Source organism: Vidua macroura, chromosome 17, assembly GCF_024509145.1.
Source record: "Vidua macroura isolate BioBank_ID:100142 chromosome 17, ASM2450914v1, whole genome shotgun sequence".
Classification (NCBI taxonomy): Eukaryota; Metazoa; Chordata; class Aves; order Passeriformes; family Viduidae; genus Vidua; species Vidua macroura.
In genome coordinates this window covers 1,591,136-1,618,324 of record NC_071587.1, presented here as the reverse complement: position 1 = coordinate 1,618,324, position 27,189 = coordinate 1,591,136, and the positions used below count along the sequence as shown (strand labels likewise).

Sequence of the window (27,189 nt, the reverse complement as noted above, 5' to 3'; positions counted from 1 at the left end):
CTCTGTTTCAATCATTTCACCTAGTCCTACCTTACTTCTGTATTACTCAGTGCAGGGTGTTAATGGTTTTCCTGCATGTCCCTAGGGCCAGCCTTAGATGTGGATGCACATCTCAGCTTGGCTCCAAGGTCTTACTAGCTGCATCAAAGTCCAGCAATGGTGGGGCCTCACCACACACTGCAGGTTCTCCTCCCAGCATAACTTCCATTGCAGGAAGGTGAGGAAGACATGGACAAAGGGCCAGGGCTGAAAGTGACTAGGTCACCCCAATTATCACCTGAAGGGTGGCAATGAGCTTCCTCTTGGGTTGAGCAGGTTCAGCTTCAATTACTGCCTCATCCTCTGCTTCAATGTCAATGGAAGATGCATTTAAATTCCCTCCATCTAGAAATGATGGTAAAAGATTAGGAAACACTCTGATCTTGCCCATCATATCAAGGGTCTCTACATGAAATCACCCTAGACACAGTTTCTGCTTTCACCCAGGGCTTTGACCTGTGCCACAGCAACTGGAGCTATTGCTGTTTGTAACAGGTGTCCTTCTGGCATCTCCTGTTTCCCAGCATGGCATGGCTGGATGGGTGAGGGACAAAAATTGGTATAGACCTACCTGCCTGTTTGCCTGCATGGCCACTATTCAGACAGGAGTTGGGCAGAAACCAAATGAAGGAAGGTGGTTGGGCCAGTTCACAGGTACTGTCAGGGAAGGCACAGAGGAGAGCCCACCCTCCTCTTTGGATGAGTGGTTATTTGCTGGCCTGTTGGTTTGGGTGTCTAACTAAAGCATCACTGTCACTTTCAGCACAGCCAGCTGAAAGAGACTGTGTCCAGACCTTTCTCAGAGGCACCACCAAACCAAGGACAGAGTGGGTGTGTCCTTGTCCCATTTCCCAAGGCTCCAGATCCCTTGAGCATTAATGGCATGCAGGTACCCTCAAAGTCTCCTTAAATTGTATTTACATCATTTTTATACTTTGCACTTTCCCAGGTCAGAGCCATATGAGTCACTGCTTACACATCTGCAAACCTGAAACTACAGTTGAAACACTGTTCTCAGATCATAAAAATATTGTTATTACTGTCCATTACCTCTGGTACCTCCTGTTACCTGATTCACCTGCACCCCAGGTGAGTACCCCATAAGCACAGAGTGATGCCCAGATCCTGGACAATTTTTCCTGTCCATCATCCTCTCTCCATCCTACCACTGCTTCTTGGTCTCACCTAGACAATCCCATGATCCCTGCAGACAATTTTTCTGCATTTTACTTACAGGAAAGCACTTGCTTTAACACCATTTTACAAGACTCCACTATTTTCCAGGACTTTTGTGACTACTTTCCAAATTTTTGCAGGAAAGTTTGGTGTTTTCAACTGGAAATAGCCTGTTAGCCCTTGTCAATGTCTTCAGCCTCTCTGCTCACTTTTATGTTGTTGTAGTTGAATGTTGCAAGGGTGTTGTCTGCACAGACACTATTCTCACAAGCCCAGTACCCTCTGGGATGGTATAAAATCTTGGTTCTTCCCACTAAAGAGTGGGGGTAATGGTAGAGAACTCACCTGCATCATTCAAGTCATCATTCTCAGCATCTTCCTCATCACTGCATGCCTGAAACACACACAGTCACCTCAGATCCCTGACAGAAAAGGCTTCCCCTTCTAAGCACAGAACACTGACATTTTCCTGCCAGCAGAGAAAGTAATACATAGCATGAAATCATTCAGCAATAAGATCATTGCAGGATGGTACCCAACGAGTGTCTTAATAACTTTTTCTTCTCCCCAGATCCTCCTGCTAGCTTCTTTTGATTGGAATTTAAGTTGACAGTGCAAGGAAGGAAATTTGGAGCAGACCTACTCCCATAACACATACTAGGACATAACCAGGACAGAATAAGCAGCATGAAAGTCCCTATTAAAGTCAGCAACATCACATTTTCAGGAGACCCTCAAGAGAAGCTGCCTCATTCTCACACCACTTGAGCACCAAGCCTCAAGGATGTTTCAATACCCTCCTCCTGCTGAAATCAGCCCACCTGGTAGATGCTTGATACCTGGCTACCTTAAGTATGCTTGATACACTAAAGTTCACATATTCCTGCAGATCCATGCCAGGAGAGCTCCTGTGACACTCAGTGTGGTTGAAAATATCCTCCTCAGACCAGTGGAGCCTATTTTCCCTTCTGTTGGCAGCTGTCACAAAATATTACCTGGTTATACAGCTCTTTCAGGGATGCATAGTACTTGGACCACCAATCCAGTTCTCCCAGTTCTGGTTTTTCCTCTTCATATTCATCTTTCTTCTTTACAAGCTTATTGATAGGAATTTTCTTCAAAGGAGCCTGAGAGAAAAGGATTCAGAGGGAAGAAATGACCACCCAGGACACTCATGCACTCTCCTCCAGTGCCCTGGGAGCCTCTGGCAAAGGCTCAGCCTTCAGGCAGAGCACAGGCAGTGCAAAGCTGCCCGTGGCTTCAGCTTTGTTCTTTGCTACAAAAGAAGCCATTCTCAAGGCCTAGGGCAGGCCTCCTTAATGTCCCTGTGCCAGAGCCCCAGCACATGGCACTGCCAATGAGCAGGCAGGAGAGAGGAGTGTTTCAGTCCAGAGAAAAACCTGGTAGATGAAATCTAACTGAATTTCTGAAGTTTTTGTTGTTGTTGTGTGTAATCTACAGTTTGGCTTTACAAACTTCCACATTTGTTGGGCCCAACACATCACTCACCTTCACAAAACTAAGGGGGTGAGTGCTGGAACCTGGGTCACCAGCTGCCAGTCCAATGTTTACCACAGTCTGAGATGGAAGACGGTGAGATGAGACATTGCAAGCTGAGATGAAAATAAAGAACATCATGTTTCCATGCATTTATTTCTGCCCACTACTTCTTACTTTCGGCCACAGGAAAATCCTCCCTGTTAAAACACTAGTCTGATTGATTTTAAAGCTTTTCAAAACAGACTCTACAAAAATACTGCTGGAAATCCAACTACAGTACCGAAATTGGCCACCATCACCATATGCTTGTTGCTGACTCCCAGGAATTCAGAATTATGAGATATACCTTCCCTACTCAGAAATAGCCACAAATGGATCAATCTTTGGCTTCTTCTTCATGCTTCCAGATCAGGAGTGCTGGCTACTGCTATCACAGAGCTATTTAGCTAAGCTATTACCCAATGAACAGACTTTGACCTGACAACATGAGAGAACTGAGAACTTTTCAATCCTTAGTCCTAGTGAACCAGCTCCCTAGAGATGGAGCTCTCACTGAGCAAATTCTTCCCTGTGAGGGTGGTGAGGCCCTGGCACAGGTTGCCCAGAGAAGATGTGGCTGCCCCATCCCTGGAAATGTTCAAGGCCAGGTTGGATAGGGCTTGGAGCAATCTGGTCTAGTGGAAAGTCATGGCAGAAGGTGGAACAAGATGATCTTTAACCTGCCTTTCAACCCAAACCATTCTGTGATTCTATGACCTTGTGATTGCAGGCAGAGGATTCTGCTGCCTGGCTAAGAGGAAGTGGAAGATCCAGGGATCTTTGCCACTGGAAAACCTGCCTGTTGTCTCCATGAGAACCTCTCCAAGTAGGTTACCTTTGGGCACATCCTCTGGTTCCTCCTCCAGCTCTCTGGGAGAGAATTTCATCACATTGGACACAACATGGCTACCCACAAGGACAGTGCGCCCAAATGCACGCTTTTCCACCACAAAGATGCTGAGGGGAGGGTGCAGGTATATCTGCTCTGGAAGCTCCTGCAAAAGAATTATGCATGGGTTCACAGGAGTAAAGGTGATCAACCTGTGTTTAGCAATCAAACTATGGCAGCCCCATTACATAAGGAGAAGCCTGCTGGCACCTTGCAGCTATGCCCAAAAATCAAAGCCTTGCAGTGACAGGCCATGGCTAAGACGGCTCTTCGTGGGCAATTTCACAAAGGTTTTGTTCTGCAGCTGAACCATGTGGTCATGGGAGAGCAAAATCCTGGAAGCAGTTCCCCTCCTTCTATGTTGCCTCATGCAGTGAGGTGGTGCAGAGTAGCCATAGTGTACCCTGGCATGGCAGAATCCACCTTCCCACTCACCACATCCATGTATTTGACCAGCTCAGTGAAGTTTGGGTTCTCTTTGTAGGACACAATCACCTCTGACTCCACCTTCTTGCCAGCACATTCAATGATCACCTGGGGCTCATCCACCTCAAACAAGTTCACTCTCTTCAGGTCCCTCAGGCCCCAGAACAGGATCTGAAGCACAACATGAAGCTGCTGTCCGAGACATGCCAGCCATGGCACTGCCCATGCTGCCACCCCCCACCCATAGGACACAGTCCCCAGAAGAGGTACAGGCCTGCTCTCCCAGCTCAGCTCACCAGCAGCTTTGCCTGTTGAACTACTCACATGGTTTCCCCCTCATGAAGGTCAAGCACCTCCATTTCTGGCATCTGCTCAGGCCTCACAGGCACATTTGACAGTCAAACTGGACTCCCTCACCAAGCCCTGCCCTCCACCCAGGGGCAGCTTGAGGGGAAAGCCAGTGCAGCAGGAGGTGGCGCACCTCTATGCGGAACTCCTTCAGTACTGGGCGGATGCCCTCAGGGATGATGAACCGTCCAGCACGGGGGTCTTCCAGGTAGTCGGGCTCCTTGGGCTCCACATCCTCAGGCACTGATGGCTGAACAGGTGGAACCAGGACACAGCAGGTGATGAAAGTCACTTCTATTCCATGCCATACCAACCCCCTTCTCTCCCTCCTTCTAGTTCTGCGCTCACAGGCTGTCCCTGCAGCCTCCTCTCATTGGAAAGCCAGATATGGCCGCCAACTTGGAATTCTGGTGGTCCCCATGCAACCAGCTCCTCACCCACACAGCTCTCCTCAGAGAGCTGCCAACCATGTGCAGCTTCCTACAAGCCTGTTACCTCCAAATAGCCACTGTAATCGAGCTCAATCAGCTCAAAAGTGGCAATGAGCTCTCCCACTGATTTGCTGCCTCTGTAGAAATCAAAAAACTGCAGGGCAGGTTTGGTATACGGCTCATCAACCAGCTTCACCTGTGGGACAGCGAAGGCCTGCCCGAGGAAATCGGGGGAGCCCTGCAGGAAAGAGGGGAATGACTCAAATCATCCCTGTGGTATCTCACCACCTCAAAGACCACCACTAATTCCAGCCAATCTGGGACAGTACAAGACTACTCTTCCACCCATGTTATCCTCTGCTTTGATTTTTTCTGCTCCATCGAGAGCTAGGAACAGATAAAGGCATGTCTGCAGCAGCTCCACTTAACTCCTGGTTCATCTGCATGCAGAACTCGGCAAATGGCCTGGCACCATGCACCAGAGGACATCAAAGCTAGATCAGGTTTTTCAGAGTCTCTTCCAGACAGGGTTTGAGTATCTCCAAGGATGGATACACTACAAGCTTTCTGAGCTACAAGCCCAGCATGTGTTCCACCTCTGTGTAAAAACTGTTTTCTTATATCAAGATGGATTTTCTTCCTTGCCAGTTTGTGCTTATTGCTTGCCTTGGGCCCCTTGGTACCTTCCATGAGAAATCTGAACTGAGCTTTTCCATCCTTTCCCACCAGGTAGCTGCAGACAGCAAAAATATACTGGCTTTCTCTCAACCTCAGTAGGCTGAATATACTCAGCTCTCCTTTGTCCTGTGCTCCATCTTGGTGGCCTCCTCTGGACTCATCCCAATATGACAGGGTTTGTCTTGTACTGGAACCACAGGAAAGCTGCTGAGTTACACAGGAGAACCTGGTGCAAGTTATGTCATTAGCCTTGGGACAACAAAGAGGCTCTAGGGGACAGTGTGACTTTAAAGCACTAATAAAGAGAGAAAAGGGAGGACTGAGGAGGGATGATTGATGACATGTGGGGACACAGGAGAAGGAATAGCCCTAAAAGCAATATCAGTTCCCCCAGGATATGAGCCCTCTGCAATGTGAGCCTGCCAAGGAAGCAGGTATAATGTTTCTTCAAAAATAAGAGATCCTGGATCCAACAGGCACTCATCAGTCCCTGATGAATTTAGAGTATCTCTGAGTCAGAAAGTCTCAACCTCAGCCACAGTCTCCACGACTCACTGGCTGGTCCATGGAAACCAGAGAAGTGGCAGCACTCAAAGATCCTCTGCCTTCCCTTTTCCAGAAACAACAGAAGGAGGGCAGCATGGCCATACTTACAAATTTATTATGGCTGAAAAGGTTGATTATAATGATGGGGGTCTCTGTTTTCAACTCTTCTTTCTTCCCATCAATAATGAGCTGGTCAAACAAAAGTAGCTCATTCCACATAGGGCTCAGTGTCTCCTCCAGCATCTGCAGATGGAGACAGAAGGCCAAAGTATTCCACAGTCAGTGGAAATAAATCACATGCAGGAAAGTGAGGAACTCTGGGCTGATTCCCTCTCTCACACAGCCACATACAGCTGGTGGCTAGCAGGAGTGATGTGGTAAAAGTGTGGGATCAGCACTCAAGATCAACTAGCACAGGCCAATCAACCTTTGAGACCATGCTCAATGACTATCAAATATTCCCTGAACATAACCACACTGCTCAGAGCATAGATACCTGAGTGCTTGGAGATAAAAAAGTCACAGGAGGACTACCAAAGCACTGGCCTTAAACATGTCAGTGAGGGCACAATCATTTTTCTCTCCCCAGGTTCCCAAGATGACAGAGGCAAGAGTTTAAGTGGTCTCACCCTGGTGGTCTGGCAATGAGTTGAAAACACCACTCTTACAAATGGATCTGAAAGTCCATTATCATCTGCAGGGAGGATCCCTCGAGCCTGATACAGATGGGCTCGGAGCTGGAAATAGCTGAAGTCTGGTAAAAAAGGGAGAGAGGAGGTCCTCAACAAAGTTCTGTATGAGGCCAAAAAAATGTCTAAAGGAGAAGGCCAGACAGATAGGAGTGGGCACATTCTGTGACAAATAGCTTCTAGGGACTTCTAGGGACTGTAGTTCTCAGGCCAGTACATCTCAAAAGCTTTAGCCAAGCCAGACAAGCTCAGTGGGCTCCGCAGACACCTCTGGGAAGTACATGACATGCAACATGTGAAATGTGCAGTGTTCTGCTATGAGCATCTACTGCGGGGGAGCACCACCAAGCCTCATCAGAGGGGCACAACTCATGCCCATTGCCAATTGGGCAACACAATTCAATGCCTACAAAGGGCCCATCCTCTCTGCTGCTTTACCTGTGAATGTACAAATACATCCTTTGTCATAAGACAAATACAGTCTTATGAGATCAAACTGGATGTGCCTATCCCAGTCATGCCTTGGAGACAACCCTAGATCAGGTCCTAATTCTCAGACATATTACAATTCCCAGATCAGTGTGGCCTGGAAGTGAAGTGAAGGACTGTGGGGGGACAATACCCCACCACAGACACTAATCCATGGATGGGACCTCTCAACTCCCTGCTCTCCTGCTTATGTAAAGAACTGGTATCTGCACTCACCATCCCTGCTGAGCCGGCTGGGAGGGCTGTATGCTGAGAGCTGGGCTAGCTCCTGCTCACTCTCGGAAAGGAACTCCTCAGGCAGCTCTGCCAAACAGTTTTTCGCATATTTGGTTACCCCAAGCCACATGTAGATTTCCAGTTTGGCAAAGATCTCACCAGTGTGTAAGCCAGGGACCTGAAAGCACAGGTTTAGCAGGTTTCACATCTCAGACCAAGATGATCACCATCAGCCTGGGACTGACCAAAGAGCACAGGAGAGAGAGCACCACATCAGCAGAGGCAAAAGGCAGTGGTGGAGCGAGAGCTGTGTTTCCTTGTGAACTCCAGGATTTCAGGAAGGAGGGCTGAAAGCAAGGAGGGGGAAACAGCAGGAAGCAAGCAAGAGCACACTGTCTTGATATAAACCCTACCTTCATAAAGATGGTCTGGATCTTTGCACAGTCTTTGCCTGTCTCCTCTTCAACTACTGAGTAGAGAATGTTTTGTGCAGGAATTCTGGCATATGCCACACGCCTGTTGTTGCTGAGCATCCAGATGAGTACATCAGGGAGAGTGCACTGGGGCTGGAGGGAGAGAAGGGAGGAACATCACAGCAGAGGAACACATGTGTCATCCTCCTTCTACTGACATGGTGAAAGCTTCGTCTCCTCACAGGAGGGACTGCTGAGCAATGGCAGTTTAGAGATCCAGAAATAAAGGACCTAACATTGGCCACATACTTCTGAAAGTCAGCCCTGCAATATGGCTCTGGAGATGTTGTGGTTTAACTCTGGCTGGCAACTCAGCACCATGCAGCCCGTCACTCACTGTCTCTTGGTGTGATTGGAAACAAGATTCAAAATGTAAAAGTGAAAGAAGTCATGGATTGAGATAAAAACAGTTTAATAGGGAAAGAAAAAGCTTCACACACAAGCGAAGCAAACCAAAGAATTAATTCCCCTCTTCCTGTGGACAGGCAGGTCTTCAACCATTCCCAGAACAGCAGGGCTCCATCACAGAAATGGTGACTTGGGAAGAAAAACACCACCACTACAATTGTACATCACTCTACCCTCAGACAGCTAAAGATGTGAAAATGATTTGACTTAGTGAAAGACTTCTCCAAACTTCAACAGCGTCTGTCCACCTTATGTCAGCAAACATGGCATTCTGGCTACACTACAGCAACACGCTGATATTTTTCAGTTACTTAAAATACAAACAATGAAACTCTGAACATGGAGAATTTCTGCTATGGATGAGAATCTTATTCCAATGCAAGTTTGAATCTGCAGAAAGTATCTATGGTCAGACCCTGGTTGAAGTGCAGGCAGCACAGTCAAGGCTGCTTTCTGAGGCAAAACTGTCTGCTGCAGACAAGGCCTTGGGCTGGTGGGGTGGAGAGGCCCAGGAGGCCTGGAGCTGGCCCAGCTCTGCCTCCTACCCACTGCAGAGTTGCTTGGACCCCTGCTCCGCCACTAACAGCCCTGCAAAGCTGTCTGGCCTCATCCCTCATTACAGCTATCACAGGAAACATGGTAACTTCCAGTAGCTGGAACTTGGAATTTTACAAAGTGAGGGAAGACAGCAGAGGAAAATCTTCAGCTCAGACTGCTGAGAGCCCCAGAAGCCAGCTCAGTATCCTCTCCTTGCCTACCCTCTCCAGCTCAGAACAGGGGTTCCCTAGGAGCCACCGTACCTCTTTAGCCATGAAGCGTATCTTTGCCAGGATCCTCCTTGTCTCCTTAACCTTCTCCTTGACATTGTCTCGGGTCAGATGCCGCCTCACACGGAGCCCCTGCTTTGCATGCAGGATCTGAACAGAAAGCACAGCTGTCACACAACCAGCCGTGCCCCACTGCCACTCCACATGGGGGGTCTGCAGGGAGCCTATTGTGCTGACCACATCCATCTTGCTCCATTGTGCCCTGACCTCCACCATGGCTCACTGCCCAGTTGCTGAGAGCAAACCTCCATGAACCTGTCACAAGCCATTTAGCAAAGGGTGCCATGAACTGGAGATTCCAGTAACTCATCAGCCTGGCCAATATCATCTGGTAACAGAAGTCCATGAGCTTTAAAATCATTTGGGGCAGAAAGATGTCTAAGGAATAAACATTCCAGAAGCTGGTGGTCTAAGGCTCCAGATAGTGCCTGCGGGAGACTTTGGCCAAGGAGCAACTTGGGGCCACAGTAGTGTGGGATTATGAAGATATAGGAAACTGCAACACAGGGCTTGGCTTTCACCACTATTAGTACATATCAGAGATAGTGTACACATCCGAGGAGAAACTTAGGGATTAATCAAAACTAATAATGAAATCCAGAAGAAATTCAGGGTGTATACCCACTGTGGACTGGCAAGGCCAGAAAACTCATCTCTTAGGTGGGTTCTCTCTTCCAGAGTCTCTCAGGCTTAGCAGAGTACCTTCACCATAGCTCAGGTGATGACACACAAGGAAGCAGAGGGAAAGGAACTGGGACTCAGATATGCCTAAATTTTATTTCCTGCTGCTGTCACTGCATTTTGGTCAGCTTTGTAGTCAGCTATGGATATTCTCAGTTCAGTCAGAGAGAAAGACCTCTCTTTTTCTCTCTGACTGAACTGAGAATATCCATAATCAGCTTTGTCATTTTTCAAAGCTTTGTAGTCTGACGGGGGCTATGACTCTACAGCTGTGCTGTGATGGAGGGTACGTAATTGTGCTCTCATTCAGCTACCTTGTGTGCAGGGTGGTAAGTGCCCCAGTATTGCCCTTTCTAAGGACAGACAGATGAATGGCTGTTGTAGACCTGCTGGGTATGTACTCAGCCAAGGGGCTGAGTTTTCAGGAGTAGTGGATCTCGGTGAGCAACCACAAAACTGCCTGGAGGAATATGGTGCACCAAAAGGCCTCCAGCAACCTACCGGGCAGCAATATGCATGTGCTCAACTACATATGCCCCAGTGGAGATGAAGGAAGGCATCAGGGCATAGCATCTGCACAAAACAGGGGGCAGCCATGACCAGACCCTGTCTATTTTCCCTGTGCTGGAAATTGTATTGCCCTGAGCAGAAGTTGGGAGATGCTGCAGTAAAAGCCTATGACTGATACAGTGAGTTTTAGCTCCAAGTTTCCTTCTTAGTTTCAGTTCCTGCTGATCCTCCAGAAGTTTTGCCAGAGCAGGGATTGCACACACTCCCACCAACCACCACCAAACCCCACAACTTACAATGTTGCGCATCAGGTATTTTGTCCGACATCTGTCCAGGTTATTTGGATGAGCCATTGTTTTTCTCTCTGCGCTGAGTGAATATTGCCTGCAATGAGAAAAGCAGCACAGACTCTGTAGCCCCTACACCCAGCATGTTGAGCACAGCTCACAGCAGAGACACAAGCTCCAAATCCCTGGTACCAATCCAGATGCGTCAGGAGGCTGCATTTCTGCAATGCCTTCTCTTCTGCAAGCTTGTTGGTTGAGAAGGTACACTGGGGATTCTCAGCACCTGAGGCTCCCTTTCTACTGTAGCACTGTGGACTGAAGTGCATAACGGCCCCCACAGGGTAGTCATGGGGATTGAAACATGGGTCTTTTTACTGTGTGATTGAAAAGAGTGAGGAAAATGTCCTTCACATTTAGGGAACATGTGAGAGCCCAGGAACACTGAGGCTGTCATCTATGACCCCTCTGATTCTTAGAACAGGACTGGAGTCTCCTCTCCAAGGTTGAGGAGCTACAAGGAGGGTCCTTTTCCCAAGTCATCCTCATTTCCTTCTGCACATCCACCTCAAAAGGAGAAGAGAGAAGGCCGCACATAGCTGAGGCAGAACATGATATGACCTCCTAACCTGAAAACAAGAATCTTCAGGACATCAGGGACATGCTAACCTGCATCCAGCTACAAATTCCTCAAGCACCTCTCTGAGCCGTTCTTCTGCTTTAGCCTTTGGTCTTCTCAAGAGCTTCTCCACATCATCCAACCCCTGCTCCTGTAGCGAAATCACATTATTCACAAAGCTTGCACCTGGCTGAGAAGTCAAAGTAAAACCGTGCAAGGATGCATTTGCCACAAATGGCTTATGCCTTTCTGTAGAGCTGGGATTCATGAGTGCTGCAGATCAGCACTATGCTGCCCGGGACTCTCCAGAGCCTGAGGATAACCTTAACATTTGTTGTTACAACATCTTGTGTCTCAGTCCTCGAGCAGCCACTAACATACACTGTGGTAAGCTCTACTTTCATATTTTCAAGCCAAAAGGGAAAGGCAAGGTGCTGGGGAGAGACTGTATCCCCTTCATGACAACCTGAGGCTGAGTCTGCTTGCCCAATCATCTGCCCAGGGCTCATGCAGCTCAGGACTGGCAGCAGAGGAACTTGTTGTCACAGACATCATATCACATCACTCCTCCAGGAACCACCACTAGGCAGTTGCACAGCATGAGTCCATGTGGCCTACCCAGCCCTGCCTAAATGGCTGGTGGGACTAAGCCCTGTGAGAGACATGGACTTGCATGGGTGGTAAGGACAGCAAACATCTCGCACAGCAACTGCACATGCAACAAGGAAAGCACATGAGGAAGGACCATGCCACAGACAAACACCCTGAACATGCTACCAGGCGCTCTGCCAGTTTGACAATCCGGTTGGAAATGCACAGTCTCCAGGCATGATCCTCCCAGTAGCTCCATACATACACGCAGGGTTTTTCATGAGTCATGGGTAGGCAGCTGTAAGACCTAAGGACAGCAGGCAGAGGAGGTTACGGCTACTGCTACAGAAAGCATATGCCATATCGTTAACACATGTGCTCACATATCCAGCAAGGGAGCAGAAGCTGAACTCTGTCCCCCTCACAGGGAATTAATTGGCTGTTTTGGGCTCTGCACCATGGACATGGGTGCAAGCTGCTGGATTTGCCCTTTGCCATCCCAAACTAGCACACAGGGTTTCTAGTAGACAGTAGCACATGCTCAGATGAATGAGGCTGACAGGAGCATGGGATACTGCCATGGGACCAAGCAGGAACAGGCTGCACAATACAAAGACCAAGACATTGCCTGGGCCTGTGGGACAAACTAGACAGCATTCCCAGAGCAAACATCAGAAGAGCTTGTGTATGTGTCTTGCCTGCTCAACATAGGAGAGCATATGCCAAGAGCACTCCTTCCTCACTGGAAACAAGCCCTTAGGACACTGCTTCTGAAGCAGAAAAGGGATGGCTGTTATTGACAGGTCTCAGTTTCCTTGGGACCCCATCCTTGGCCATCTGCAAACATCAAGCAGACACCATAGGGCTTGTAGAGCAAGTAGGAAATCCCAGCCAGCTAGGCCATGGCAAGCTGCAGGGTTGCAAGGAAGAGAAACCTAAGATGCATTGCTGAGCAGACCTCTAATAACATCTGGAACAACCAATGTGGGAAGCTGTGACAGCTCCAGGAAAGGTGGGATAGAAAGATATAGAAGACTTACTTGTCATACTCCATGGGCTCTGGTCTCTGACTCTTTGTAACTGATTTGTTCAGTGCTGCTAAAGCTGGAGTCAGGATTTCAGCATCCAGCTCACCACCTGAACCAGCATCCAGTAAAGGCTGCCTTTCTTCTTTCACTTCTCCCTTTTCTGCTTTTTGCCATCCTTTGGTCACAACCTCTTCAGATTTGCCATAGTTTCCTTGAAGGTGAGCATTAAATTATAAACAGGTAAGTGGGATCACTCAGGTTTATTTAGTAAAGACATTTTCTAGCTCGCAATACCAGACTCTTGGCAGTCTTCCTGCCAAGAGAAACACAGAGACATTTATTGCTTTGGGAACTAGTAGTTGTGTCCAACCACTGGCACATCACATGGACAACCAGGAGGACCGAGAGGGAGATGGGCAATTGCAAAGAGGTCCTTGTGTATGCCTTCTCCAGTTCTGCCAGCTCCACCAAGTGCCTGCTGGCTACGATCTACATCCCTACACTGGGGCCAGCATCAGCTCCTCAAGTAGTATCTCACCATCAAGCATCTTCACCCGTCCAGCTTAGCAGGTGGGGGCTTTGACCCACTCTCAGGCCATTGTTTCCCCATCACTAGTTGTCACATCTCCTTAGGGCCACATGGCCAACCCCAGTATCCCAGCTTTCCCTCCCATTTTTCCCTGTCTTCCTACCAAATCCTTCTACTTCTTTGTACCCCTACTTTCCCCAAACTTTCCCAAAACAGAAGAGTTTTCCTAAACTTTCCCAAAACAGGTAATTCACACAAATGGTGCAAATCTCCAATCCCATAGAAGAGATTCAGTATTTTAGCAAAGCATTGTGCACACTCCCTGGACTCATTTCTCATCTTTCCCAAGTTTCCAAGCTGACTTGACAGGGCAGTATGAAGAACTGACTTGACTGTCAGGGGGAGATTCACACTGTTCCCATGGTTTCTGGACATGGGGCCCTGGGGAATACCCACCTATAGAGACTTCAAAGCTGACAGGTTTCGAGCTGAGAGAAGAATCCATCATACTGGCTTCAAAGAAGGCAGCAAAGAGAAGGAATTCATCCTTTCTCCCCAACACATTCTGAGCAAGAAGACAGAAATCAGCCTGAGAGCCTCGTGTGCCAAAGCACTGCCTGAGCACCAGGGCATAACTGGTGTCTGCCAGCCCTTCACAGGACCTCAGCAGGATGCTGCTGAGATCACCACTGGGCTGCCAGAAACAGGATAAGATTTCTTGGAAGTCCTGAGGTGTTGGTGCAGAGCCATGGATTGGCTGATGCTTGTGTGAAGCCACTGAGCACTAAGCACTAAGCACTATGGGATGGCTATTGCATCAACACAGCTGCCTCCCGCCTTGCCTCTTCCCCTTCACAGCTGTGCATGCCAAAGATTGGCATGGATCAGCCATGTCAGCACAGGAGAACTCACCTCAGGGAGTGGATGAAGCTCTTCCACCTCCACAGTGACCTCCCTGGGCTGCTTGGCCTCCTGAGAGCTCTCAGCCTCCCCCTCTCCCTGCAGCTGGCTCAGTTCTTTAGTTTTCTCCTTGGATTTTTTACTTTTCTTCTTCAGCTTCATTTTTCTCATGGCATCTCTCATCCTGTACCCAAGCTTCCTCTCTGTTGCACTGGGGCTGTCGAAGATCTCTGCTGTGATGGCCATAAGGATGCGCCCACGGTAGAAGATGCCCTCACCCATGCCTTCATTGAGGTCTTTGTGGACGTCCCGCAGAGCTGAGTTCTGGGGGGAGCCATACAGGTTCACCCAGGCTGGGCCAAATGTGGGGTTAAAGCCTGCAGAGACAGGGACAGGGTTTCATTCGGGCTCTAGAGTGACCTCCCCAGGTCAGCCTGCAGAAAGACCTCCCCAGAAAGAACTGCCCAGGACACCAGAATGTCAGCATGCTTCAGCCACTCCTGCTCCCACCCCCAGGAGACCAGCATGCCAAGCAGAAAGTGCATGGCACAGGGCTGCCCAAGACATCCTACCCCAAGGCAGCCATGCCAAGCCTCACCATTCCTGTCAGGGTCCGAGATCTCCTGCAGGTCAATGTAGTGTGTAGCAATGGCCACATCACCAACATTGGCATCATCCAGCACCTGGACTTTTATCTTCCTGGATAGAGGCGGGAACATCTCAACAAAACTGATCTGCTCGTTCCACTCGGGCTCAGTAGTGTTGGTCTCCACTGACGTTTCCCCCTGGGAAGGAGAAGGTGTGAAAGTCACACAGTCCCAGCTGCTGCCCAGAGAAAGGGATGCCTCAGAGCTTGCCTCAGAATGGCATGCACTCTTGTACCACCTGCAGACAGTGCCAGGCAGACTCTGGGGGTGGCAGTGTCCCTGCTCCTATCCCCGTTCCTGCAATTCCTCTCTGTTTTATTAATGGGGGGGCTGTCCCAAGGCCCTGGCATGACCTACATTATCAAGGGAATGCAAACAAGCAGCAGATTCATAGGTATCTAAAGGTTGCCTGGAGCACTCCAGGCCCACAAGACTGCCAATCAGGGATTGATTCTCATATTAATGCATATTACGGGATCAGAAACCTTGGCCTTGTGTGCAAAAACTGGGTCATTATCTCAGTAAGTTTCTCAAGGGTCTCAGGCTGAGCCCAGCTTGACACACAAAAAGGACTTCTGCTCCAGGATTTATCCCTATATTTAAGGATATGAATCTCTGCCTGCAAAGCCAGTAGCTCAGCCAGTAGCTGTGCCTGGGGCTGGGGCTGTCCTATGAGCAGCTCTCTATAGAGAGAAAAGCAGGTAACAGCCTTCTCATTCAGACACTGCACAACCATGGCCACACAGCTCAGACCACTGCTAAAGACAGCAACACCTGGTCTCTCCCAGCCTATTTTCAGTGGGATTGCTGTGCTCCATGGAGGCTCCTGGCACCATGAGGCCAACACATGCTGCCACGTAGTCAAGGGAGAATCAGCCTGTCCCGACAGAGCTTCCCTTCAGACTCACCTGCTGCCCACAGAATGAGACCTGCACATATGGGTCGATAAAGACTTTTCTCTCCCCTATGATCTTGGAGATACCACCCATGATGCCTGCTGTCATGCTGGGCAGGCCCTCAGCACGATACAGTTTGATGCAGACCCTGGCCCAGGGTCTCTCTGCAGGGAATCTCTTAGGCAGCAGCAGATTCCTGAAAGACAAATTCATGTTCTGCCTCTCTCCTGGAGTCCACGGAACACAACGATGGGAAATTCAGTGACTGGCAGGAAGATTGGATCCTGCCTCTCCACAGGTCTTTTTCACTGGGTCTTTGCCCATCAGAAGAGAGGAAAATGGGGCAAAAAAGGTAGTGTGAAGAGAGACATGGCTGTGTTCCCCAGGGCCATGCAAGATCCCACTGCACCTACCTTTCAATGTCCTCATCCTGGTTCCTGGAATAGGTGGGACGGAAGCCCACAGTATCCCCACGTGCAGAGACAGAGATGCTGCACTTCACAAAGCCTTTCACGCCTGCCTGGGTGTCCATGGGGTCACTGATAACTGCCCACTTCTGGAAAAACCTGTGATCTGAGAGGGAAGAGGAGGAGTTCCCCAGGAAGCAGCCACGTTACCATTTCACATCCAACTCCATCCACACAGAGTGCCCTGGCTCTGACCCTGCCTCTGAAGGTGCAGGAGGTGTCACCTGCCTTCAGACAGCTGGGTGGAGAAGCAAGCTCAGGTCTTCATGCAAACTAAGTGCTTTAAAGCCAGGGCCCTGACCAGACCCATCAGAGCATGAAGGAAACACCAGCTTCAGACAGAGCCAGGGTCAGGCACAGGTATGTGGTGCAGTTCTCATACCTGGCTGGCTGTACACTGTCTCCACATCCATCTTGAACGTTCCTATGCAAGTTCCCAGAAATGGTATCTTCTTTGAGTGAAAAACCTGAAGATAGCACAAGTTCCCCTTGAGCACCATGAGGTGTGGGCAGTCAAGTGACACATCCAGATATCTCCAAGGAACACAGGGCTGCCAAGAGGTGTTCCAAAGCATAGCTGAGACAGTGGTTGCAAGCTCCTTGTGCAGATTGAACCATCTGTGTTAGCCTTAGGACTAACCCATTGCTACCCAACCACTCCCACAAAGCCCACCAGCCCATAGCCCTCAGTCAAACCTAGACCGAGGCAGTAATGTGCAACCAATTCAGCTTCTGTAGTCCCAGGTAAGCCACACCCCAACAATGGTGCTGGGACAGATCTGTTTTCCCACAGGAAGACCTTGTGTCCATATCCTGCTGGGTTAGGGCAGAGCTATGACCCCACCAGGCTAGTGTCTCTCCCAAAACTCAAGTCTTGCTCAGTTCTCGCTGAACTCTCACCAGCAGAAGAGACATGCAGCTTTTCACAGAGAAAGTGCTGGAGACCACTTGGCAAAGGACATGCTGGCTGGGTTTAGCTATCTTCAGAACATCCCTGTGTATTGGGGAAGTCTTTGTGCTTTGGACCAAAGGATTTTCAACCTCTCTTCCTGCCTGGGCTTTTCTACAACACAAATAATTTCTGAGCTCCCCTCACATCAGTCACTTACCTTCAGGACCTGCAGGATGAGACTCCAGGGTAAGGGGCAGTAGGGAATTGCTGCAAAAACAGCAGGGCAACAAGGCAAAAGGCAAAAAAGTGCCCCAGAGGCCCCACTGCAGTCACACGGTGAAGAAAAACCCTTACCTGGAGGAGGTGGGAAGGCAACACTGCCCAGAACTGGCTCAGAGCAGGGCTAGGTTTCTGCCCCAGTGCAGCCACAGGAAGGCCCTGTGGCTCTCTGTGGGCAGGTGATTCCACCTGGAACACCTCAATGGTATTGCTACCCTTGCTTTGCCCATTGCACCCAGTGTCTACACACAGACGCATCAAGCTGTACCACTAACCAGTGAAAGATAAAGAGGAAGACATACATACCAAGATCTCTATGAGTCGGTGAAATAAAATTTCCCTTGGCTCATAGAAGTCAAACAAAAAATACTGGAAGAGAAAAGCAAGATAGCTGAGCCCCAGGCTTCCAGGCATCCCTTGCAAAGGTGGTCCCAGGCATTTGGGACACTGGTGGTGCAAGGACAGAGCCTCTGTCCATGTCACGTACTTCGTTGTAGAAGGGGCAGTTTGTTGACTTCTGCGTTGCCGTGTGCCTCTTTTCCTCTCCCACCTTGACTACAACAAAGGGGTTGATGTTCACCCCCACCAACTTCCGTGCTTCAATTACATTAATCCCAACCTGAGAAAATATGGGAGAAAACCAGCATTCTCCTTATTTGAATCAGCACTCTCCTTGTTTACACCTCCATCCTGAGATTGTTTCAACAATACCAGTATGCACATGTACAGGGCAGTCTCAATGCAGAGCTGGACACCTAGGGCAGGCAAAAGCACGGCTGTTGAAATCTGCTACAGCCAGGACACACCAAAGTAGTATTTGAGACACTTGTTTCTTTCAGACAAGCAAGGAAATAAAGTGTAAGAGCCCCAGTACTTTTGACAAGAGCAGACCTTCCCAGAAGCACTGTTACCCTCAGTTTCTGATCCTAAGGGGTTGAAAACCCACTGCTCCCACATGACAGGGTCCACAGAGCATCTTGGAGAAGATGCCTTTTTTATCTTCTGTTAATACTCCCCATTGAATCCTACTGAGATGGACACCATTGGAAAGACTGGAATGCAGCTGCTTACAAACTACTTACATTTACTGCAACTGCTTACAAGTCTAAGATATGCAAGAAATGTTCTCACATTTGCTCTCAGTACAAGCAATTAGGCCATAGTTAAGGTACAGAATGACTGCTTCAAGAGAACGATGGTAGGAAATTCAACCCTCACAAAAACTTCCTGCTTGGTTGAAAGGACCAAATGTGAGTCCACGTTTACTTAGAACCAGAGGAGGATTTAAAACCATAGCCATGCTTGGAGACTTACCCTAAAATCAATTTAGCCTGATGTGAGATAATCAGCCAGAGCCACAGCTTCCTAACAGCCTCCTGGCATGTCCAAGCAAGCCCCCACATAGCCCTCTGGCCCTAGTCATATCCCACAGCTGTCCCCAAGGAAGACAGACAAGGCCCTGGGAAAGCTGGCAGGCACCAGCCTTGCCTGGGTACTCTCTGAACGTCTGCATAGGCAATGTTTTGCAATGGCACATGTAGCTGATTCCCTTCTCCTGTTTATCCATAGCTCACTGCATGAGCTTACTGATACTGTGGCCAGCACTCATGGATGCAGTCCATTCAGGGAATCTTACATCTTGCCTGGAAGTCACACAAAGCATGATGGTCTTCATGTTAGAGGCCTTGACAGAGTAGGTGGCAATTGGAGAAGCCCAGGCCTTCAGCAAGGCAGTAAGGGACTGGCTGCGGGGCCAGAGGCAGCTATGGGGACGTGCACCCAGTGCTGCAGTACCTGGAAACTCTGTGGAGTTGGGATGGCAAAGAGGTCTCGTGCAGAGCAGAGTCTGGAGCGGCTGCACAAAGAAAAAAGCCCAGGTGAGCAGGTGTCCTTGTCAACATGAACCTGAGTAAGTTCTCACCAAGGGAAGCAACAGAAAACCTCACAAATAATGGCCCATTGCCTTGGGAATGAGCAAATCCCCAATACACCCTGTCTAGGGCCTTTAGAGATGGAAGTTTTCTGACATTTGGCCAAAGCAGACTGTCATGAGCTGCAGGAATTCCTCAGGATATGGCACTTTCTACACCAGGACCCAAGCAAGGACAAGAAAGAAGAGCATGCCATGGATACCTCTTCACAGGGCTGAAGATAGTGCCTGAGGCCCCAGTCTCAGATGTATCATAGAAATCTTCCTCCTCTTCCTCTTCTTCATCAGTCTCCAGACCTTTTGCCAGCTTCCTGCCTAGTGCAGCAGCCTTCTTGTCCAGTTCCTTCACTCTCAGCCACTCGGTAGTCCTGCAAGCCCCGCCCCATGCCATGAGCCATACATCAGCCTGACAATTGGGCTGTGCACTGCCCTCCCCCCAGGAGGGTGAGCCAAGACATTTAAGGGCTACTTACTCCAGCTGCTCAAATCCAGGATTGTGGATGATTAACTCCGAACTGTAAAAAACAAAAGATGTTTTTCTCTAAAGACCAGTGTGCCACGGCTGTTCCCTGATGCATTTAGGTAATGGTGCCTCAGCCACTCTCCTGCTTATTTCTCGTCAGGGACACCAACAATTTTTTCCTAAGCTTATCCATTGTCCACCCCATGTGTCTGCTGTTTTCCCTCTAGTTCCACAAGTGACACTTTGTAGGCCTTGATGCTGCCTGTCATCCTGTCTGCCCAGAAACCTACAACTCCCCTGGCTTTGGGGCAGTACCAGCATGCAGGGTGCATGGAGTTGCTGGAGGCCAAAACCATGTTCTCTGCAACTTTGCAACCACAAAGCAGGAAGGCTGCAGAAATGCTCTCAAGGCTCTCCCAGGGAGTCCCAGGACTCTCAGCAGCTACAGTGGAACACTGCAGTCAAAGGCTCGTTGTGAAAACAAGGTATCTCTTTATCCAAAAACTCTGCCCCCTTATTGCTGCTGTAGAGTTGAGATGCATCAGCCTGTCCAGAAGTGCAGAGTAAATGAGGATGGATTGCATCCCAAATGCTGCCACGGACAAAGGCAGCTGTACAAACTGCCTGGAAAATTGCTCTTCCTAGGATTTCCATACCTGTCTTTCATAAGATAGACAAAATCCTCTTCAACCCAGGTCCCCGCTGAGCCATTTGGAGGCTGGTAGCGCAAATCCAATTCAATGTAGATCTACAAAACAGAACGTGAAATAGCCTGAGAGCTTGATAGCCACAAAACAATGACAGAAATGTCACAAAAAAGAGAAAGGGGGGCATGGAAGAAAAAAAGAAGTGAGAAGCTGGTGGAAAGATGCAGAAGAAAGGTGGTCATGTCCCCACAAGAAGCATATTTGTACCAGACTCCTATTGTCTGCCTCCATCAACAAGCTAGACATAACAAAACTCCCTCCTCCACAGCTTCTCAATCTCCATGTTTCATTGACTAAAAGCGGGCTCAACATTACAAACCTACCATAAAGAGGCCCAGAGAATCACCTTGAGGCATTTTTGACAAGGGAGCTGGGGAGAGCCCTGCACAATAACATGCAGGATTTGGAGCAGTCTCTCTGGAGGAGGCACAAGACAGCTGGCAGAGCATTCCTAGGAACGACAGCTTGGATTAAAATGCTGGAGAAGCCACTAGCACATCGAGAGCCTGCATCACAAGATACAAGGAAGGACAGTCAGAGAAGTACAGAGCACACTGGGTATTTGCACAGCCAACACAGGTCTGAACAGCCTTGGTCTGCAAGTGGCCAACCTGATCTCAAACCAACATAAATACAGATGATTTCCCAGCAGAGGCCAAAAACACTAGTATGGAAGCTTAGTAGGCTGAAGGGGATGTACTCTGGGTTGAGAGCTCAATCCCTGAAAAATACACATTTCTGGGAAGAGAAATGCAGCCCAAGAAATCAGCAGTATGGTGATCAGGAAAGGCAGCAGCAAAGGCTGGAAGGTGAAGAAGCCTGAGACAAAGCTGGATGAAAAGCTAAGGCCCTAAAAACACTCCTTTAAATCACCAGGAGAAGAAGGGGTGCAAGTAACTCTAGTCCCAGAGGAGAACATGATTTGGACTAGCAGGAAGTCTAATAGCTTTATTCCTACTTTGCTAAAGGAGCAGCCTCTCTCTTGGGGTCATGTCTCTTCCAAGCTGAGCTGAGAGAGTCCCAGGCTGCTCTTGGATGAGCAGTCTTGCCTGCCCTATTTCTATCCCCTGCAGCTGTTGTGCAGCCAGGGTTGCACAATCCAAAACTAACCCAGCAAAACTGAATGTGGTTGGGTTTTGGTTGGAGCAGCTCATCAGCATGTGTTGCTGTTAGCACAAGGGAAGAGACACCGGGGGCAAAGGGCTGGGCCACAGTGTACCTCTGACCTTACACAATGGAGTTCCTTCAAATCATCACCAGCACCAAGAGCTAAGTCTAATCCCTGTCTCTTTGCTGGCATGAACGTTTATCCAGTGAGCTGCATGGGCTAAAAATCATCCTGGAAATGGTCAATTTCTACCTGGACCTGCTCCATGATCCAGGAGTCTAGTAACACCAGCAACCTGTGCCTGTGCCACTCAGGCTGGTGGTCTGGTGGCCACAGAGCTTGCATGTCATGTGCCACCATGTGGTTTAGTCATACTGCCTGTGTGAAGAGCAAGTAGAGATGCAGCACCTTGCAGGACTGCTGCCTCTGCCTCTGCTCTTCCCGCCTGCCAGCTGCCCTGGCACAGGTCTGGCAGTCTGGAACCCACCGAGCTGTGCTTGCACACCCAGCTGGCAGGAAACAGCTCATTTTAGGGTGGTATTCATCTTCTACAAGTGCAAAGGATCGACTGAGCCCCAGTGCCAGGGCTGGAGGAGAGCAGGACCCGCAGAGCAGAGGGGCATTCAGGTGTCAGCGACACTCATGCTGTCCCAGATACTCATTAAGCGATCCAGTTAATGCTAGAGTTTAACCCAAAAGCTTGCTAGGGGTTCCAAGGCACCCTACCACCTTCCACCTCACTCCATCACTACAGCAGCCCCTATACATGCACTTCATGGTGCATGAAGCAGAGGAGATGCCACTTCCTACATCCATTGCCCAGACTTGAGAAGGTTTTATGAAGCCTCCCTCTGCTCATTCAGGCCCTTGGCAGTTCTCCAGGAGCCCCAGCCCAAGCCATGCATTTGTAGATGCTCCTAGAAACCTCTTGGTGGATGTGAAGTGTCTGTGTCCCTCCGCAGAGATGGCACAAATGCCACAGTGCTTCCAGCTCAAACAGCACGTTGGATTTCCCCTCAGTCCCCAATCCACCTAGGGAGTACTACATGAAGTTTCCCAAAAAGCCTTACTGACTGCTGATAGCCAGGCTATCCACAGACAACTTACACCAGTGACTCTGTTGCTCATGTCCACAAGGGACTCACGCAGGATTAGCCTTCCGGATGTCATCAGGTGCTGAAGGCTGAGGACAAGGGTACCGAGCAGCCTGGTGAAAGGAATGAGGGATTTGTCTTTACAAACAAACTGTGCATTTGCTGGTAGATAAAACTAGTACTGAGAGATAAAAGAAACAATGGGAAGGATTCCACTGATTGATTAATGGAATGAGAGATTTGTCTTTACAAACAAACTGTAAGTCTGCTGATAAATAAAGTTAGATACAGAGAGATGAAAGAAGAATCATATATTCCACAGAAATTCCATTGATTGACAGAAGGGGAAAAAAGGGGGGGTTATATAAATTACAAGGGAGTCTTAGGTATTAGGCATTTCAGGAAGTCTGTACCTCTCAAGTATGTCAGCCAGTGGGGAAAGAGAGAGGGAAATGTGGCCGGGAAATCAGGATAAAAAGGAGGCTGTGTCCTCTAACAATTTGAGAGAACCCATGGAAAACGCCCATGACCTCTCCCTTCATTCAAAAAAAGTTACAGGACTCCTTTTTGGACATAAACCTCTGGTCTTTGTGGATTAATTTTCCTAATACTGGAATAAAAAAGGGAGACTGCAACAACACTGTACATAGCATCAGTGCGTACATCCTAGGGAGTACTGGGACCTCCACTCTACCGCTCACAGCCCCTCTGAGCTGCCCTGAACTGCTTTCCATAGGGAGTCTGGCAGCTGAATACCTGAGACTGACCCTGCAGCAGGTCCTGCCTTTTCCCCAGTCATGCCCAGGCAGCTACCTGCAACTGAGCTGCCACTGATGATTAAAGGCTTGTGCAGATCCAGACTCATGGAGTGCAAAGGAGATCTCCCCTTCAGCAGAGTTGGGCTTCACAGGAGCCAGTCTGTGTCTGGGTACCCAGCAGAGCTGGGGGAACTATTCTCAGAAAAAAAATGGGAAACAGAGGCTTTACACAAGAAAATACAGAAATAGGACATAAAGCTATGACCACAAGAATGTCTGCAGCAAGTCAGGCCAAAATTTACCTACTCCAAAGTGGCTTCTCCCTGGAGAAGGGTCATCTGGCTCCCTGCAAGTGGCAGTAAGGCATGCAGGATGGCATTTGCCAGTCCTAACCCTGGCTTGTGTGTCACTGTCTGCACCCATGTGTACATAGACCTCCCTCTCCTCATGGCATCTCTGCTGGCAGCCAAGCTAAGCCCTGCAAGAAGCAGAGCTTCCCAATGCCAGCTGGGAACCACCACTGGAAGAGCCTACCCAGAACTCAGACAAGAGGAACTGCTCCCCATACATCTTAATTTCAGCTGTGAGCTGTTGATCTCTTGTATTCCTTCTCACCTCCCTTTTCTCTGAGACACAGAGCCTGTCCAACTTCCTACCCCCAAGGAAGGAATCTGTCTGCTCATCCTCCTCCTTTCCAGCTTTGCCAGCTTGATGCTGCTGCCACAGAAAGGATGCACACACAGAAGTTCAGAGACCATAAACAGATACAGCAAAGTAACAAGTTTTTCCCTTCTGTCTTTCCACACTCTCCTTCTATTTAATTTTGACCATCCCAGTGCACAGACCAACTGCTTTTGAACTGTACTGTCTGTCACCTGCTATTATGCTGCTCCCCAGCAGTGGAGGTGTGTGGATATAGTGTCAATCCACTCATTTTCACTAGACTTCTTTGCTTCAGGCTGTCAGGTCCTACTGTTTTCTTACTATTTGTGGTATCTCTTTGTCCTGCAGCAGTTTCTATTGACATTTCAGTCAGAGACAATTCCTCTGATCCAGCTCCCATAAGAAAAACATCCAGGAAACAGTGACACAACATTCTGCCACACTTTCTGCTCTGTCGTCATCTGTGTCTCACGTGTTGTGCTCACCTGTTTTCTCCATGCCCTCTCTGGCATCTTTGAAAAGATTTGCATAATTAGCTGTATGCAAACTTATTAGGTTTGCTTTATTAGCTGGTGCATTTTCCTTCAGTTCTTAAAATTTGCTTATGAGAACTGGCACTTTTCCCTGCATCTTCATGTGTCACATGTCCTGAAGGACATGCCTCTGCTGCCTTTCTTGCTCCACTACTCATTCTGTCACCTCTATTCTTGGGTTTCCCTGCAGTGTTTTACAACTGTTGGAATAACCACTGAGTTCACAATGTTGCACCTGTGCCACCTAGAAGCATTTTAAATTCTGGCTAATCTTTTAAATTGAAATTGCTATCTTATTAAAGGTTAAACCATAACACAATGCATTCAGGGCTTTTCTACACCAACAGATATGTTGAATTTGGGTGCAGCATGGTCGCAGTCACCACAAGGATGTTCAGGATGACAGCAGATCCTAAGTCTGCAGCAAGATCTGCCTTTGTAGCTGTTTTTTAGGGCCTTGTTTAACTTTTGTTCCAGCTGAGGGTCTGATCTGAATTCTTATGTAGTCCCTTTTACTGCTGGCACAACTAAATCATTCCCCTTATTTAACTTAATATATACAGCATTTCTGCCCCACCAGAACACCCAGCTCCATTCTTCCTCTATAAGCAGCATTCTGCTCATCTTCCTTCCATCAAATTTTCAATAAACATTTTCTACTGACAGTAAACAATGTAAAGACCAGTATGTCTTCTCCACCACTTCTACTGGTCACCCCAACTTTCAAAGGACCTACCTGTTACTGAAAACCTTGCTGCAGTTGTAAACCTTAATGGACAGCATTTCGCCCATGGCAAGCTTCCCATAGTGAGGCCAACGAAAGAGCTGCAAACAAATGGAGCAGGAAGGGATGACAACTCATTCTCAGACACACTTTCCCATGTCTCATGGCTGGTTGGCTCCCCTGTGAGGTGACCAAGTCCATGGACATGATGAAAAGCAGCTGTAATGGGAAATTCCTTTCCTCCTGGCCAGGCATAGAGCCCCTCCAGCAGCACAGAGCCACAGGTCAGCTGCTACAGAAATCAGAGCAGCACCACCCTGGAAAAGAAGGATGCTTGTGCCTACTGGGTCCCTGAGCTGGCAGGTTGTGGAGTAAGACAGAACGTGGGAATGTACAGAGGTGCTTGGGGAGAAGTGATCACCACACAGGGAGTCACCTGGCTTAGAGAAAAACTGAACTCTGAGGCTTCAACTCACCACACATCCAAAACAATGGCTGTACCTTCTGCTCCCCACCACCTTCACTGCCTTTCCCCAGGAAGCACATTGGCACTGCGACCTGAGCAAGGGACAGGTGGGAACCACCCACTGGCACAGCACAGGTGGGCTGTCACAGGTTTCAGTGGGGATGGCACTGAAGAAGTGGACATGCTTCCCAGGCCACCCCCATCCCTGCCCCTGCACACACACACGTATGCACACATACGTGCACTCAAACACACAAGTCCCACTCCTGCCCCACAAGGCATCGACTGCAGTGACAATCTGGCTTTCTGAGGGCAGGGGGAGCTTTGCCTTCGGCTTTGATATGCCCAGGCTTCTAGGCAGTGTCATTTAGTTGAATTTCAGTTCCGGAAGCTTGTACGCGTAGGTCACATACACAATGTGAGGGATCCATCTGCCCCTCTGAGTAGAATGGAAGAAGGAAACAGCAGAGAAATTCCCAGAAAACAGTCTAGTGGAAGGTGTCCCTGCCCATGGTGTGGGGGTTGGAATGAGATGATCTTCAAGGTCCCTTCCAACACAAACCAATCTATGATTTTATGACCGAGACACTGACCTGTCCCATCCCAGTCCCATATGTTCCACATGATCCCAGTTTCCTCACCTCCTTGAAGACGGCCTCTGGGCCACAGCAGACCTTTCTTGTCTTCTGGGTGAAGCCTTCAGAAGTAGAGAGGAGGCGTAAGGTGCTGGCAGGCAAAGGCAGCCCCCAGCCCTAAATCCCCGAACCCCCACCCTCCTGGCCACCCAGAGCCCACCTCGAAAGCTGAGATGGACCTGCCGCTCGCCACGGCCCGGCAGCTGGGAGAGCCGCCGGACACCGACGCTGAGAGCCATGGAGCTCGTGGCGGGCCCTGCTGCCCCTCGCCCAGCCGCGCACCGCCCGGAGTGACTCAACCCTGACTCACCCAGCCGGTCCGGCCAGACACTCCACACCCCAGTGGCCCACGGGCCGGGCAGCCCCTGCTGAGGGACACAGGGAGGAGGGGGAAGGCCTGGCTGTACTGCCTCCATCCCTCAACCCACGGCACTGGGCTGAGCCCCCCAGAATGCCCCTCTGCCGGCTGAGAGAGCCCAGGGCCTCGGGGGAGCCCCGGGTGCTTGGAAGGACATGGGCTGCTGAATTCTGAACTGAGAGATACCGGCTGCGAATACAGAGCCTGACTCTGCTTTCAGCCCCAGCTCTGCACCTTCCCCAGCACAAAATCA

General features: G+C 49.2%; 1 protein-coding gene across 1 annotated transcript in view; it reads right to left on the bottom strand.

The window, feature by feature from the left end:
* Positions 1–26,817, bottom strand: part of LOC128816006 (fer-1-like protein 4) — a 38,784-nt gene extending 11,967 nt beyond the window's left edge. The window contains exons 1-33 of the mRNA XM_053993215.1: positions 26,739–26,817; positions 26,585–26,640; positions 25,490–25,578; positions 22,813–22,912; positions 20,547–20,638; positions 19,901–19,942; positions 19,631–19,795; positions 19,292–19,352; positions 17,985–18,116; positions 17,804–17,866; positions 16,709–16,793; positions 16,273–16,432; positions 15,872–16,055; positions 14,915–15,101; positions 14,329–14,693; positions 13,873–13,981; positions 12,900–13,098; positions 12,046–12,166; positions 11,319–11,419; positions 10,662–10,749; positions 9,148–9,264; positions 7,880–8,032; positions 7,467–7,644; positions 6,702–6,826; positions 6,181–6,315; positions 4,913–5,086; positions 4,551–4,667; positions 4,079–4,240; positions 3,590–3,749; positions 2,725–2,828; positions 2,211–2,342; positions 1,561–1,609; positions 278–384 (exon numbers count right to left, since the gene is read on the bottom strand). Coding sequence (XP_053849190.1) covers positions 278–384; positions 1,561–1,609; positions 2,211–2,342; positions 2,725–2,828; positions 3,590–3,749; positions 4,079–4,240; positions 4,551–4,667; positions 4,913–5,086; positions 6,181–6,315; positions 6,702–6,826; positions 7,467–7,644; positions 7,880–8,032; positions 9,148–9,264; positions 10,662–10,749; positions 11,319–11,419; positions 12,046–12,166; positions 12,900–13,098; positions 13,873–13,981; positions 14,329–14,693; positions 14,915–15,101; positions 15,872–16,055; positions 16,273–16,432; positions 16,709–16,793; positions 17,804–17,866; positions 17,985–18,116; positions 19,292–19,352; positions 19,631–19,795; positions 19,901–19,942; positions 20,547–20,638; positions 22,813–22,912; positions 25,490–25,578; positions 26,585–26,640; positions 26,739–26,817 — 4,191 coding nt within the window. The remainder of the gene's footprint in view (positions 1–277; positions 385–1,560; positions 1,610–2,210; positions 2,343–2,724; positions 2,829–3,589; positions 3,750–4,078; positions 4,241–4,550; positions 4,668–4,912; positions 5,087–6,180; positions 6,316–6,701; positions 6,827–7,466; positions 7,645–7,879; positions 8,033–9,147; positions 9,265–10,661; positions 10,750–11,318; positions 11,420–12,045; positions 12,167–12,899; positions 13,099–13,872; positions 13,982–14,328; positions 14,694–14,914; positions 15,102–15,871; positions 16,056–16,272; positions 16,433–16,708; positions 16,794–17,803; positions 17,867–17,984; positions 18,117–19,291; positions 19,353–19,630; positions 19,796–19,900; positions 19,943–20,546; positions 20,639–22,812; positions 22,913–25,489; positions 25,579–26,584; positions 26,641–26,738) is intronic.
* Between the last annotated feature and the right edge of the window lie 372 nt (positions 26,818–27,189).